The sequence below is a fragment of the Liolophura sinensis genome, chromosome 6 (assembly GCF_032854445.1).
Source record: "Liolophura sinensis isolate JHLJ2023 chromosome 6, CUHK_Ljap_v2, whole genome shotgun sequence".
Classification (NCBI taxonomy): Eukaryota; Metazoa; Mollusca; class Polyplacophora; order Chitonida; family Chitonidae; genus Liolophura; species Liolophura sinensis.
The window spans coordinates 79713119-79730686 of record NC_088300.1 but is presented as its reverse complement, the minus strand read 5'-3'; the positions used below and the strand labels follow the sequence as shown (position 1 = coordinate 79730686).

At 38.4% G+C, this 17568-nt stretch overlaps 1 protein-coding gene across 3 annotated transcripts in view; it reads left to right on the top strand.

Moving 5' to 3' along the window:
* The first annotated feature begins 4517 nt into the window (after positions 1 to 4517).
* LOC135466325 (battenin-like) overlaps positions 4518 to 17568 on the top strand; it is a 29093-nt gene continuing 16042 nt past the window's right edge. For all 3 annotated transcript variants that reach the window (XM_064743756.1, XM_064743755.1, XM_064743754.1), the window contains exons 1-8: positions 4518 to 4729; positions 5530 to 5609; positions 6221 to 6288; positions 6534 to 6608; positions 7027 to 7079; positions 7968 to 8002; positions 8706 to 8812; positions 16754 to 16808. In XM_064743756.1, the coding sequence (XP_064599826.1) occupies positions 4655 to 4729; positions 5530 to 5609; positions 6221 to 6288; positions 6534 to 6608; positions 7027 to 7079; positions 7968 to 8002; positions 8706 to 8812; positions 16754 to 16808 (548 nt within the window). In that variant the 5' untranslated portion in view covers positions 4518 to 4654. The remainder of the gene's footprint in view (positions 4730 to 5529; positions 5610 to 6220; positions 6289 to 6533; positions 6609 to 7026; positions 7080 to 7967; positions 8003 to 8705; positions 8813 to 16753; positions 16809 to 17568) is intronic.

The following is a 17568-nucleotide window of genomic DNA, read 5'->3' as shown; positions in this document are numbered from 1 at the left end:
GCATAAATGCTCAGAGGCAAATTCACAAGAGGGAAAATCCACAGTATAACTGAGTGTATGACGAAATATACACAAAATTCCACAGACAGGGTTCGTGTACTAATAAGCACTGTGTATGCAAGAGCACAAATTAAACATACAAGTTCAGACTGAACAAGTGCTCGGTGGAGATAGGATATAACAAAGCCAGAGGCTATAGAGACACCAAAATTCAGCACAAATGGCCTACTAAAGTAATACACAGCAAAAGCATCCAAGCTCTCAATAATTCGTCTTTCTCCGTTCTCTCCGTTTGACCTGCTTTCATAGGTCTTATATAGCCTGGTGGAATTGTATAGAATAAGAAAATTCCTGAAAACTTGATGTAAACAAACAGGCACCGAACTGCGCGCATTGTGGAATACTCTAAGGCAGAGGCAGACAGCAGGCGCCGAACTCAGCGTATGTAAACAGTGGCAAGCTAAATTTAGAAACTGACGGCAGTCGTGCACATAACAATGTACATGTACACATGTTTGTGTTACAAACACAGACTTGTGTTGAACGAAAATTAGGTAATTTATGCAAAACAACAAAAACTTGTGTGTTTTGCAACAAGTCTTGTGCATGACATCCAACACATCAAATATGACAAGACTTTTGTCGGCAAGAACAAAAGTTTGTATTCATTTGAATGTAGCTGATTTTAAACACGTCAATCTTCTTGTTTTGTTTTGTTTTCATCCACTTGCCTAAAGCCGTAAATGTTTCCTAGTTCTAGTATGTTTTCTCCAGGGTATAGATGACATAACGCCAATGTGGGGTTCAATCCCAATCTATCATTCATTCTTTCATTTTTGATCCATGTATTCAAGTGGACTCATTAAAGCTTGTAGGCCTAGCTAAGTTTGGTGAAGATCAGTGTAGACGTTATCAACACACCGTGTATGCTAGTATGTTTGTATATTAGACTCCGAGACACTAGATATACTACAATGGAGGAAAGGCATTTAGTATAAATTATAGGATGACCAATTAAATATGCAAGATTACTGCAAGGAGAGTAAATCCAGAGCAGCGACGACAGATGGGCTGGCTAATGGTCACACGTTACCAGTGAAGTACGTCCTATTGTCAGTTTACCTCATGCAGTCAGGGTTTTATTCTAACTGTTTTATTATAACTTACTCTAGCAGAAATTTACGCGCCCCGCGCACAACGGCTTAATTATGTAAAAGAAATAAATGAATGCGGTAATGTTTATTGCCGTTTAGTAGAGGTCATCATACAATTGGACGTCACACATATCGGCATACAGTCCTATCAGCTCATTCACCCATAAAGTCTCGAACTATACATCTTTGTCTCAATTGATAGTTGCTCAAGAGTGTTTCACTTGTACGATGGATGTCAGTTTCCTATACGTGTGGATCAAACCGGAGTGCCCGGCGTTAACCACCGACTTTTGGCCATTTACTGACGAGCGCGTCTCACGTGCGACCTGCAGACATGCACACCATAACAGTTGACGAGTGGTTTTCAGCAGTAGACTACTCAAACGGCCAGAGGGTAGTCGACGGATTATTGCAACCGAGGCCACCATACGCGGTGAGGTCAGAGAATAAAACACAAGGTATACTCACCTAGTGATCTTTTCGAAGGGACTGTTCCGATTCCGAAATGCATTAAATGCATCATGATGCAGCTGAGATAGACTCTCTGCCTGTGCACATGCGCCCAGATAGAGTTGACGAATCTCAGTGGATGGGTCGAAATCTGAAAAGGGGACACCCAGAGTCATATACAACAGCGCTAATCCTGTAGATCCAGGTGAAAATCAATACGGTCAATGATAAGATCTTTCAAGTGGAACATTCAAACACATTCGGACTGTATAAGTAACAAAATGATAAGGAGTGAAAGGATACAAAAAAAAACAACAACAAACAAACAAACAAACAAAAAACATCAAAAAACAATGCAATAAAAATACTAGAACCATGGGTTTAAAAGGGTTGTGGTTACTGTGGAGTGCAGTTGCAGGTATTATTAGCCGCACGAATGTGGATCAGCTGATGTAACGACGCAGTATCGTGCCGAGCAGTTTTCGACTAGGGGAAAATACACGAACATCACCTTTATGTCTGTCAAATTAAGGGTTACCGGACAGTTTTGAGTGTTGAAAACACCCGTGGGTCGAGCAAAATGGTGAAGGAATAGACCATCGCCGCTCGAAAAATCAGGCTTATTTTGATGGAAAAGATCGATGCAATTGGAACATGGTAAACTTGAAAGGAAGCTCTCTTGGGGCATTTCACCCTTGGCTTTACAACTTTTATTTACGGTAATACACTCAATAGTTAAACCGTCATACCCGTAGCAACCCTCTCAAAGCTTGACAGAATCATTTAATCATGTACATGCAGTATGCAATATAAGAGTGCTTGCATGCTAGACAAACCAATACATTTCGGCGCTTTTGTTTATGCCTCAGCATACAGTCGTTTACGGCTGCCTTTCAGCTATTTTCACACAAAGAATTAATGCCATTTTTAGACTTTTAGGACCTACATTCATTGTGTGAAGATGCATACATGTACTGTAGGTAGTGGGTGAAATGAATTTTCTTCTGACTCCGGCCAGGGAAAACCTGTAATACTATACCTAATTTGGGTAAATCGGCCCCGTGCTGTGCAATGTTTGTCTCCCGAAGAAAGAAATTCTCAGATTTCAGGAAAAAAATTTGAGTTGGCCCGAATTTAGCGACTGCGTCACGTTGCCCGCAACAAACATTTTTCTTTGATCATGGCCTGGTCGAATAACTGGAAATGCAGCCATTTTATATCATGCAGCTAAAGAGTGCGAACAGGCAACACTAAAATTTTATTGTAAAAAAGCATAATTTGAGCGGTATTTTATGAAGTAAATCTTATGCTCCACAACAACGATGCTCTAGGTGTGTTTACATATACCCAAAATAGAAGAAAACCTTACAGAGATGCTAAAACATACCACAGCAGTACACTCTAAAACTGGAACTACATCGGAAAATCGGTGACAGTTTTCACCACCTCAGAAATGGCCTCATAAGACTCCGTTCGCTTTCAGAGTCCCAAAAAAGAAAATAAAAAGAAGAAGAAACAGAGCCAGACAAGATAAATGAATGCTGGTATCGGCGCGTCAACTCATAGTTTATATGAAACAGCACGTAGGGCCTACAGCAGCTTACATAGGACATACCTTTACTGTCCACAATAAGTCTGCTTTTGACAGCCCATTCCTTCAGAGCACGAGCATACTTCAGCTCTACTTCCGCTCGTTCTGCCAGGATTTCACTTCCCAAATGGGTCGCTCTAAGGTGAAAAATAATAATTACGAAGTGATAAATCAATACCGGTACCATCACCCGCAGTCACTTATCTATACATGGGAGTACTCTATAATTTTTAACTTCTGAGGGCCTCTGTGGCTTGGTGGTTAGGGTGCTAGTGCTGCGCAATGACCCAGGAGCCTCTCACCAATGCGGTCGCTCTGAGTTCAAGTCCAGTACATGCTGACTTCCTCTCCGATCGAATGTGGGAAGGTCTTGCAGTAACCTGCCGATGCCCGGTTTTCTCCCACCATAATGCTGGCCGCCATTGTACTAGAGAAATATTCTTAAAATACTAATAAATAAATAATTTATAATTACAAACAGTATAGATCTATAGCGGATTCATCAGTGTCTTTACTAAACACAAAGTTAACTGAAGCTGATAATGGTGTAGGCCTTTCTTTGTCAAAACATCTGGAAATAAAAGCCCTTCTATTTCTAAGTTTAAGTGTGTTGACGATACACTAGGCCTATAATATTGATTGGTTGACAGATCTGAGATATATGCCTGTACCGGCTACAACAAAGAAGCCAATCATGAGTGATACAAATATCATTCATGGACCGACGGCCGGACACCCTGACTGAGGGACTGACCATAGGGCATAAGACATCGTTTTATTATAGATGACTCACCTTACGCCAGATTCATATCGCTTGAAAGCGTTTTCTAGCAGAGCACGGTTGTAAACAAACGGATTTGTTTCCATTGTGGAAAGTCGATGGACTAATGCTCAGCTTAAAGGCTGTACGAAAACGTCAAAGCCTTCCATCCTGGCCATCAGCTCCAATCGACTTGGCAATACTGACGCCGCGAGTTGCCACGCGATTTTATGACGTCACAATCAGTCTTACGTCTGCATCTCAGGAGTTTTTATGTTTTTTTTTTTCTTTTCATTTTTGTTTTTTGTCTTATTTTATCACAACAGCATATAGAAATATTTGCGCCCGTAAACCAAACAACAAGTTAATTTATATCTTTCTTTCGATTCATAAAACGACGTTAAACCCCAAGCACTCACCCGATTCATAAATGAATGCTGTCACAAGGGAGGTAACTATGTATTTTGTTTCTTGACCGTGGAGAAGTCTTCTGTTGTAGAGTTGTGTTTAGTATTAACTACACTAAAAGGGAACTTTGACAGGTTAAAAGAGTTAGAAATTGTTTGTGGGATTTAATAAGTTAAAGATATATGCGGTGGACATTGATTTTGTTATATATGCTCAGAGGAAGCCGTCATCACTGATAACCCTTGCTGCCCTGTCATTTGTGTTTCGTGTCGTAGCGTGCGGTACCTGTGCATGCCAGAACTGGCAGACGAAACCTACCGCCCTACATTAAACTTACGTTTCGCTATGGCTTCCAAGAGAAACTGGGTGCGTTCGAAAATTTAGAATATTGACATTATTTTGATATAAACTAGTGTTAATTCTCATTAACTGTTGTGGCTGCACAAACACCTGGATTTAGCACTGATCAACATGACTTCAACCAGCACGTGATCGGTGCTAATAGGAGAACACCAATACCTTTATTTTCATACTAAATGTTCCCTCGACACAATATTTTGGCAATGTTAATATGTGAACTGCATTTGAAAAAATTGCATGTTCTGTAAACACAATGTTGGGTGTGATAAGATTTCCGCGGTCCATCAGCCTGCCAGAAGTTGAAAAGAAAAATTCCAAACATGGCAGACCTTAATTTGGTTTGCCCAATTTAAAAGTTTTAAATGGCAGGATTACTTTTGAAAGGAGGTTTACCGATGCTGGCTTTGACATTTTACGGTTTGTTCATATCAGAGAATCAGAGTGGATAGTAAAAATAAGGTTGGGCTTAAACCATGTTTTTTGACTGAAATTGTCTGCATGGAAGTCTAGATGACCGAAGCTGGGCGTTTCGGTAGGAACGTCCAGCTTAGCTTTGGGTGGATACGTTGGTGGATATATTCATGAGCAGATTGTGTTATTTTGGGTATGAGCAGAGTGTTGGTTTATTGAGATGGACTTGCATTGGTTTGATAAATTGTACTACAGCAATTTTCCTTGATGATTGAAGGAATTAAAAGAATTAAATATGAGTGTAAAATGCAATGCTTCAGCTGAATGTGTAAGCTTTGTGAACACTGCTGTGATTCCTCTGTCAGACCTTTACACACTTCTCCTCTTTGTTTCAGCTGGGACTCTTTCTTATGGGAGCTATAAACAATCTGCCATATGTTATTGTGAATTCTGCAGCCAGTTCTATTGCCAGCAGGTAGGGGTATATCTAGCACAATATGAATCTGTTCTACTAACAACACATTGACCATTTTCATTTTTATGTCTTTCATTTTTGTGTTTTATTTATGCCAATAGAACTGTAAGTTAAACCCATATTAGTTGTTTATATCGATTCTTGCGACTGAGAAACGTATTTAGTTTTTTATTGTATATTATTATTTTTGGGTACAAAATGCTTTTCAGGATAGATAAAAAATATAGTACACTGTAAATCTCAAAGAAGTCAATAATATTTGGGTAACGTACATTCAAGTAGATGAAAAATTACTCAAAAACTTCAAATTACATCAGTTTTTCCCACAAGTTAGCATTACAGAACATAGCATGAGTATCCTGTCTCTGTGAATCAGACTGAATATATCAAATGTCTGTAACATCTTAAAATGGTTTGGTAATTGAACTGGGTTTTTGTGTTTGGAATGGATGAAATGAGTAACTTATTGGATAACACACACAAGACAATAACAGAACTGAATTGAGACCTGTTGAAGCTATGTAACACTTTTGATTAAACATTTGTTGATTGACTCACTTGGGTTAGTGTTCATATCACTTTCTGTCTAGATCTGTGTTCTTTTTTTTCAGCTTTGGTGTGAGGAACTTTGTAGGACTGGTGTTTGGTGCTAATGTCTCTCTCTCTGTTTTTGTGAAATGTGAGTGGAAGCACTCATTTGAGTCATTTGAAGAAGCACAAGTTTTCTTGTAACATTGTTTTGATTATTTAATATGTAAGCTTTATATAATGTTAAGAAGTGAACAAAGCACAAAAAACAAATTCAGCGTTCATTTTGTAATTAATTTTCTCACAGTTTATATTCAGATCTGATACAGTTATCATCTATGAGCAATTTACATTGTCTCCTGCCGATTACGCATGTTACAAGTCTTATGTTTGCAGGTTTGAATACCTTTCTTCTGCTCAATGTGTCCTACCGGATAAGGTTTCTTGTCAATGGCTGCCTGATGCTGATTGGTAAGCACATTTGCTGAATACCTTTGTTTTACTTCATGGTGTTCTATTGGATAAGGTTTCTTGTCAGTGGTTGCCTGATGCTGAGTGGTAAGTACACCTGCTGAATAATAGAAAAACAATTTAGTTTCAGTACTTCTTTTATCTCGAAAACATTATATTGATGATTTTTTATATTGTTATTCACTGAACATGTTTAGCCTGTATACAGGCTGTATAACTGTGTGAAACAAGATATGTTACTCGACTTGATACTAGTACATGTACATTGCTGACCATATTATCATTCTTAATACACAGTATGTAAATTAACATGTAAGGACGAAGGATATCCCTAATTTAATGTCTCAGCACACTTACTCTCTTTTGCAAATGTGCTGTCAGATATACGTGTAACTAAATATCTGGGGTTTTTTTTCAGGTCTGTTTGGTGTTGCATACGCCACAAGTTTTGGATTTGCCATAGGTTGCATTGTGAGTATTTTGATAAGAAGTGCCTCTCAAATTGAAAGTGAAACTTCTTTGCACGTTGAGCTGCATGTATACTGAGCACTCCTTGATAAACCATATTGGGAATACCAACTGCTGAAACAATGGAGGTAAGACCTTTCCATCTTAGCTGTCAGGTCTCAGTAGCTATGATATTTAATTACACACTAAATAAAACCGGGAACACATTAGGTGGATATGTTCACTTGTAGGGGTGAACGTTTACTCGGGGGGAAATACGTTCTGGCTCAGGATGTTCGTAGCGTAGTTGCAGACACCCTATTTAGGTTCGGGTTTACCAAGCAATCAACTGATGGATTAATAACCGACCCAAACAATGAAGCTAATAAAACATCAACGTCAACTACGCAACAATATTTCAAGGAAGATTGGAAGCGACGTATAACACTATAAGCCAGATACATGTAGCTGTTTAGACTGCAGAATTACCACTGGTAGACAAACAATTCCTCGTGGCTATGATAAAAGCATTGTAACCATAGGCAGTCACGCACAATTTCATGCATTTTGTGTGTCTGTGTGATATTTAAGACTAAACATGGGCTCAAGGACTGTTTTAAATGGAAAACTCAGACAAAAACACTGAAAACAGACTAGAGCTTAGCTCTATATTGAAATCTGTAATAGGTGCACATGAAGGATTATGCTTATCTATATTTAGTTTATCTATCTACAGTATGACACATTTTACTCATGCGCAATTATTCACATCTCCAAACAGCTATCTGGCATACTGCACCACGTGAAAATTACGGTTACCGCAAATAACCCCCTTGGTTACTTATTAAAACTAGTTTCAAACTAACATAGTTGTTTGTACACGCACTGAATTCTCCTGAACGCTTGTTGCAGGTTATTGTGGGATCAAGTTCAGCCTTTGGTGAAAAGTGAGTAGCATTTGGGTCTTTGCATGTGTGTTTGGTGCCGTGTTAGACCTTGTGTGTTTTTCTTGATTTCTTTATCAGGTATCGTCACTGGACACTTTTTAGGTGCACTAGAAGGCTACAGTTTTTGTTCCTTGCTTGATTGATTTCACTGTTCGATTGGAGAAATAATGGGCACATCCATCTGAAAGAACTGATTTTGCTCATTTGTGTTCAAGTTCGTGGTTACGTTCATGTTCATCCTGTTCATTCACCAAGATATGTGTCCATTCCTAAATCGAAACTACATATAAGTATCTCAAAAATGGTTTCTCAGTGCTTGGTACAGCATTATGGAATTCTCTGCTTATTGAAATAAAAGCAAGTGACACCATTCACACCTTCAAAAGTAAAATGTTTTCGTTGTTTTTAACCTGGATCTGAATGGATTCCTGTAGAGTCACTTTGCGTGAATCCACCAAAATGTGAACTGTCGTGTAGTGTAAATCTTGTACCACTGTGCAGGGTTTACTGCAAATAAAAAGTAAACAGATATTTGGGTTTCAGAACTCATAACTTTAGCGATGTGAAACAATATATATTTTATTGTGAAAAGGTCAGAATGGGATTCCCTGCATGACATGTTTAGAATCAAAGAGAGAATATCACTGTGGTTTGAGTCTATGGACAGCCTGCACATGGACTATTATTTTCCGTGTGTTGTCAGTGTTACCCTAGGATACCTGCACAAGTTTCCCAGTAAGCTGGTCAACGCCTGGTCCAGTGGCACAGGGATGGCTGGTGTTCTAGGATCAAGCTTGTTCATCATTTTTGGTCAGTGAGTAATAAGGCTACCTTTCCAGTGTTCGAATCTGTACAAAACTGAGGTCAGCATAAAGGATACATGAAAAGATCCTAAAGAGTGAAGAGTATGGTTTTAAGGAAACTGACGAAAGATGGACCCCAAAATTAGAAAAAAGTGAAATAACTCCTCTAGTTTATAGATTCATTGATGAGCCATTTTAAGAAAAAGCTGTGAAGCATTTTGAACTTTTGTATGGCCACAGGATATACTCTGTGTCAAGGAATGTTACATACACACACATATACCTATAGTAGCTGGACAAGCATACACACACATATACCTATAGTAGTTGGACAAGAATACACACACATATACCTACAGTAGTTGGACAGGCATACACGCACATATACCTATAGTAGCTGGACAAGCATACACACACATAGAACAATAGTAGCTGGACAAGCATACACACATGTATACCTATAGTAGTTGGACAAGAATACACACACATGTACCTATAGTAGTTGGACAAACACACACACACATATACCTATAGTAACTGGATAAGTACACACACACATATACCTATAGTAGCTGGACAAGCATACACACACAAATACCTATAGTAGCTGGACAGGCATACACACACATATACCTATAGTAGTTGGACAAGCATACACACACATATACCTGTAGTAACTGGACAAGCATACACACACATACCTATAGTAGCTGGACAAGAATACACACACATATACCTATAGTAGTTGGACAGGCATACACACACATATACCTATAGTAGTTGTACAGACACACACACACACATACCTATAGTAACTGGACAAGCATACACACACATATACCTATAGTAGCTGGACAAGAATACACACACATATACCTATAGTAGCTGGACAAGAATACACGCACAAATACCTATAGTAGTTGGACAAGAATACACGCACATATACCTATAGTAGCTGGACAAGCATACACACACATACACCTATAGTAGTTGGACAGACACACACACACATACCTATAGTAACTGGACAAGCATACACACACATATACCTATAGTAGCTGGACAAGAATACACACACACATACCTATAGTAGCTGGACAAGCATACACACATGTATACCTATAGTAGTTGGACAAGAATACACACACATGTACCTATAGTAGTTGGACAAACACACACACACATATACCTATAGTAACTGGATAAGCACACACACACATATACCTATAGTAGCTGGACAAGCGTACACACACAAATACCTATAGTAGCTGGACAGGCATACACACACATATACCTATAGTAGTTGGACAAGCATACACACACATATACCTGTAGTAACTGGACAAGCATACACACACATATACCTATAGTAGCTGGACAAGAATACACACACATATACCTATAGTAGCTGGACAAGAATACACGCACAAATGCCTATAGTAGTTGGACAAGAATACACGCACATATACCTATAGTAACAGGACAAGAATAACACACATATACCTATAGTAGCTGGACAAGAATACACACACATATACCTATAGTAGCTGGACAAGCATACACACATGTATACCTATAGTAGTTGGACAAGAATACACACACATGTACCTATAGTAGTTGGACAAACACACACACACATATACCTATAGTAACTGGATAAGCACACACACACATATACCTATAGTAGCTGGACAAGCATACACACACAAATACCTATAGTAGCTGGACAGGCATACACACACATATACCTATAGTAGTTGGACAAGCATACACACACATATACCTGTAGTAACTGGACAAGCATACACACACATATACCTATAGTAGTTGGACAAGAATACACACACATATACCTATAGTAGCTGGACAAGAATACACGCACAAATACCTATAGTAGTTGGACAAGAATACACGCACATATACCTATAGTAGCTGGACAAGCATACACACACATATACCTATAGTAGTTGGACAGACACACACACACATACCTATAGTAACTGGACAAGCATACACACCCATATACCTATAGTAGCTGGACAAGAATACACACACACATACCTATAGTAGCTGGACAAGCATACACACACATAGAACGATAGTAGCTGGACAAGCACACACACACATATACCTATAGTAGTTGGACAAGCATACACACACATAGACCTGTAGTAGCTGGACAAGCATACACACACATATACCTATAGTAGTTGGACAAGCATACACACACATATACCTATAGTAGTTGGACAGACACACACACACACATACCTATAGTAACTGGACAAGCATACACACACATATACCTATAGTAGCTGGACAAGAATACACACACATATACCTATAGTAGCTGGACAAGAATACACACACAAATACCTATAGTAGTTGGACAAGAATACACGCACATATACCTATAGTAGCTGGACAAGCATACACACACATATACCTATAGTAGTTGGACAGACACACACACACATACCTATAGTAACTGGACAAGCATACACACACATATACCTATAGTAGTTGGACAAGCATACACACACATATACCTATAGTAGTTGGACAAGAATACACACACATATACCTATAGTAGCTGGACAAGCATACACACACATATACCTATAGTATCTGGCCAAGAATACACACACACATACCTATAGTAGCTGGACAAGCATACACGCACATATACCTGTAGTAGCTGGACAAGCATACACACACATATACCTATAGTAGCTGGACAAGAATACACACACATATACCTATAGTAGTTGGACAAGCATACACACACAGACCTATTGTAGCTGGACAAGCAAATACACACACATATACCTATAGTAGCTTGGACAAGCATACACACACATATACTTGTAGTAGCTGGACAAGCACACACACACATAGACCTATAGTAGCTGGACAAGCATACACACACATATACCTGTAGTAGCTGGACAAGCATGCACACACATATACCTGTAGTAGCTGGACAAGCACACACACACATAGACCTATAGTAGCTGGACAAGCATACACACACATATACCTATAGTAGCTGGACAAGCATACACACACATATACCTACCTATAGTAGTTGGAGATGTAGAGAAAGCCTATCCAAGGTGGAGATGAGGTGTCGTACACAATATGCAAATAAGCACCACAACTGCATCTCAGATGAAGTTTATATGCCTATGGGAGACCTACACATTTTTGATAGCTTTACTCATTTGTATGGTGTATGAGTTTATTAGATCTAAAGTATGAGGTGTATATAGATTTTTCGGCACTCAAATATTTTGATGTACTCTTTCTTTCTTTGACTTCGTTGATTGTGGACCCAGTTACATGGGTGATCATAATGTGACAATATCAACAGGTGTATTTAGAACAGAGCATGGATTGACCGAATACACACATGGATTGACTGAATACACACAAAGGTGCATATATTCCGCGCCGTCGGAAAACAACCCAAACACTGATTGATGCTTCCAGGGACAGAATGTGTGACATGATTGGGCACATGAACAGTTCTAAAATGCATAGGAAAGGGGTAGCACTAAATTTGCATCAAGCTGCTAGAAAGCCTCACATAACCGTAAATCACTCTTGTTGTTATTGTAAGTCAGCTGAGATTTACAGATACTGTGAACCAAGAACAGCATGCACTTACAAACTACCTTAAATTTATCCATAATTTCTATTTAAGTGTTTTGAGCTTGTTTTCTATCAAAGTAAAAGTGAAAACAGTATACATCCATCCATCCACCTTGCTTATAAGTGTGTAGGGGCCCTCCGTGGCCCAGTTGGTTAGTGCGCTAGCACAGCGTGATGACCCAGGAGTCTCTTACCAATGCGGTGGGTTGTGGGTTTCCCCTGGACTGTGCCCGGTTTCCACCCACCATAATGCTGGCTGCTGTCGTATAAGTGAAATATTCTTGAGTACGTCATAAAACACCAATGAAATAAATAAATAAATAAATAGAAACGTATACCTCAGCTATACCTTAGTAGTACCTCAAATACACCTCAGGCATCATATTTTTTACCTTATTTACAGGGTACACCTCCACTGAGGTGTACTACAGGTGTACTTGAGGTACTAATTTGAATAATTGGCAGTACCTCAGATACACCTTCAACACACCTCAGATACATCTGAAGTATACCTTATAAGGGTAAGGGAAACACTTTGCTATCAGATTGTGTGGCCTAAATTTTTGTGACGCTGTCACAAATTATGACAGGCAGTGCCATACTATCTTAGCCCAAATCGCATTCATCTCCCAAGCAGACAATAGGTCTACTTAGACACGCTGTTCAAATTTTACAAATACATTTTTTGTCGTTTATGTTACTGTTTAATCAGCATTTTCTAAAAAGCAAATATCAGAATCGGTGAACAATTTATTGGGGATGCCGAAGGCTGATGCGATTGAGAAGATGGCATCTGACCGGGCAATGGTTAAAATTAATTCATGATGAAGTCTTATGATATAATTTTTTTTCTTCAAGTTTATAAAAATTTAAGATTTTAAACTTTGTTCCTTTGTCTTTCTTGCATACAAAGAAAAGATTTTCTATTTTTTTGCGTAGATCAGCCTCAGTGGTGCCTAGATTTATTTCCATTGTTTCAGAATTAAGCATGAATCTAGTTGTACAACAGTCCTATTGTAATTTTGTATGTATTTAATAGGGGTCAAAATCACCAGCACAAGCCCTAGGGAGGCTATGACCTGAGCCAGGAATACCCGGGCCTTGTATCTGCAGGCTACATAAACTGTAAATGACACAGCAGGCTTACTGTATCAACAGATCGAGTAGTGTAAGAAACATCCCTCCAGTATGTCCAATGTCCGAGAAAGCTATTTATCACTTTGACCTGCATCGCCAAAGTTCACAACTTTTATTTGCCTTAGAGTACTGCTTTGACTATAATACGGAAATTAAAGAGCTAGAGTAAACATGATGTCACCTTGCAGTTAAAGTAAAAACCCGGACTGGGGTAAATTGACTAGAGGCCCTATTTCTGTATGTGTTTAATTATATTTATTAACTGGTAAAATGAGTAATTGTCTGAATCAGTGGTTCAACATGATGTATTTAGATATGCTACACAAATAATGGCATAACAAGTATTTTTTGTAAACAAGTATTTGGAGACATGGATTTCTTTTTCATATTAAGTCTACAGGTAGGTGGTGATGTTTCTGTATAATATTAAAATATATATCTGGGCACTGATCCATGTACTCAAACTAAGCTGTGAGGATTGAACCAAGAAGTGTTACCCATTAAGACAAATTAGGATTGCTGTATGGAGTGACAGATGATAGGATAAATTGCTACTCTTGCAGATGTACAGGGGTTAATAGATGTCGAAATGTTAACTACTCTACCAGAAATATTGAGTTTTTTTTCAGATTTAAGTGCCCTGTAATAGTGCCATATTGAGTTTTTGTCAGATCTAAGTGCCCTGTAATAGTGCCATATTGAGTTTTTGTCAGATCTAAGCGCCCAGTAATAGTGCCACATTGAGTTTTTTTGCAGATTTAACTGAACTGTAATAGTGCCACATTGAGTTTTCTTGCAGATTTAACTGCCCTGTAATAGTGCCGTATTTTGTTTGTTTGCAGGTCTAACTGCCCTTTAATAGTGCCATATTGAGTTTTTTTCCAGATATAATGCCCTGTAATAGAGCCATATTGAGTTTTCTTGCAGATTTAACTGCCCTGTAATAGTGCCATATTTTGTTTGTTTGCAGGTCTAACTGCCCTGTAATAGTGCCATATTGAGTTTTTTTCCAGATATAATGCCCTGTAATAGAGTAATGGATAAGCCATGTAAGCATAAATTCTCGATCACCATGCAAACTCCAAGAGAACAACAATTTCATATGTTGGCAAGTACAGTTTGCTTTCAGTTGGTAGCTTTCAGTTGGTATTCATATGTACTATATATTCATTTTAATGACAAGAAAATCTTTCAATCTTTATGCCAGTTTAAACAGAATGTAATTGATCATTGACGCCGGTAACTGACAGGAAAATGGCTGCTTGCATCGGTGAGCATAGACTACTGTGTAATGTGACCTGTGATTGGCTCAATGAAAATTACGTGACCAATGAAATGTCTTGTTTCATAATCCCAAATTAAAGCGCTTGTTCACATCTCTGAGAAGTTTGTGCGCACACATGGTTTGAAAAGTGACCTGGTGGAAGGCGTAAACCGTTCATAAAAAACCCTATTACATATGGCCATTGAAGGATAAGTGCATTCTGAGCTTTGATAGTGATGTTTAATAGAGGTGATTATAGAATTAAACTGCAATGCAAAATATGTGTGACGCATCAGTCTGCCATGTACAGGCTGAAGAGGGTCATCGGAATACGAAAAGTGTTGCACTAGCTGTGATGCAGTCAATTATTTATATGAGTGAGGTAATACATAAGCAAAGAATATCAAATGTAATTTAATGATTAATTCTTTAATTAACACTATTTCCAAGTTAAAATCAATCAAACAATATTATTAAAAACAGTACATATATATGACAATTCTCTGTACAGTGTGATGGTGAATGTATTATATGGGTGTGGGGTTACCATAAATCTGTATTGAGGGTGACGTGTCCCAGGTTGCAAAGAAGGAAGTCGAAGGTGATGTATGACCAGCAGCAATGAAAATGATGGGATGATTGTCAAAATGGCAGGAAAGTGTGGTATGAACATGTAGTGAAAACAAAACTTTCAGACAGCACTGATAAAGACGTTCCGACCTCCGCATATTTCACAAGGAGTGTCTTTTTCAGAATTGAGTGTTACTGAAACATATTCAGCTTTTCTGTACCTTGTAGCATACTTTTGAGTTTTTTTAAACTGTGTATTCAGTATTTTTAAGCTCTTAAGTGGCAATAATTGATAGTTAAGGTCGACATCTATCAACCGCTGATGTACAGTCTATTCATATCTGCTTCTGAAACTGAAATTTTGCTGCCAATGCACATGTACAAGCCACCATTAAAATAACTACCCCTAGTCTGAAACATTGGCATATCGAATTTCTAACATGGATTTGAATACTAGTTGCTTATAGAAACATTTCAGAGATTTCTTTTGAATATAGCCTTGTTATTTTTAGTATGTGATTAGATTTTGAATAGAGCATGAACAGTCCACTAACTATGTAGACCTCTTATAACTTTACTGTGAAGAGCCAAGGTTTTTGATGCCAAACTGTAAGCTGTGGAGTACATGTTTGTGAGTGAGGTGTCTGCCTTGCGAGTGGAATGGTGGGGCCATGCCTGGTGCCATCCTTGGTGCCATGCCTGGTGCCTCTTTGTGTAGCAAACATGCAATTTGGGAGGAAATGCTGTTAAATGGGATGTGCCACGTATTTGCTACTTATAGGCTGAATTAATAATGAACAAAATGACGAAGGGTTTAGTTAAATGAGCGTAAGTTTACTGCAGGGAACTTGATATAGAGTGTATGATACATTCGAGGCATGAGATGCATGAGATGTTAATTTTGTTGTTAAGTTGTTAGGTCATTGAAGCCAATGTATGGATTGTCACTCAGTCAGAAGTCACACAACCACAGGGGTATCATTACAGGTGCTGAAGCACTGTCTGAGTCCCAATATAGAATATATACCATGTTAAATCTGCCTAGCTAAACATGTCATTTATTGTTCATAACATATGCACTTTTATATGCACTTGAATGGCTATGTACTTCTGTTTCTGATCTATGAAGAGGTCAGGTAGTATCATCCTTATTTGTGTGATGCATTGATCTCAGAGCAGATGCTTTATCCATTTAGGGCACTTTTCCATCTAGCAGTGCAGTGTCATGACAAGATTTAGCCCTTTGAGGTGTATTGTTTGACCATATTTACAGTTCATTTGAAAACAAATACATTGTATGTCATTTTGTGTGTGTTTGTGCAGACTGCTCTGTGGGCACAGAGTCGGGAGATGAGCAACAGCTGCGCCGCCTCAACAAGTGAGTACCCTCTTTGTAGTAATGTCCTAGCCCTATCCTACATGGATTGATCTCTACAACTGTGTTTGTGTTCATGTCTACAGTGCTGTTTGTGTGAATGTCTACAATGCTGTGTGTGTTAATGTCTACAACTTTGTGTTAATGTGTAGTGCTGTGTGTTAATGTCTAGTGCTGTGTGTTAATGTCTACAGAGCTGTTTGTGTTAATGTCTACAACCTTGTTTGTGTTAATGTTTACAACCTTGTTTGTGTTAATGTCTACGACCTAGTTTGTGTTAGTGTCTACAACCCTGTTTGTGTTAACTTCTGCAACCCTGTTTGTGTTAGTGTCTCCAGCCCTGTTTGTGTTAATGTCTGCAACCCTGTTGTGTAAATGTCTACAACCCTCCTTGTGTAAGTCTTTATTATCATGTTTGTGTTGATTCTATCAGTATTGTTAATCTCCAAAACAGTATTACTGGGTATCATTTAAAGTTTGGTATGTAAAAATGTTTTATCACATGAATATGTTGTCCTAAAAGTGATAGGTTTGATGCCAATAATTAAGTTTATACAATAAGAATTAATTAAACTTCGCAAAAACATAGATGAAACAGTCAGAATCAAGCAAACTGTGTCACTTGAAAAATGTTCAGTACTGTACAGCAAATTTCTACCATCATTTTTGAGTTATTGTCTACATATGTATTTTTGGTAATCTCCACTATAATGTTTATGCTAAGTGGGACAGTAGTATTTGTGTTGATGAGAACATCTGTATG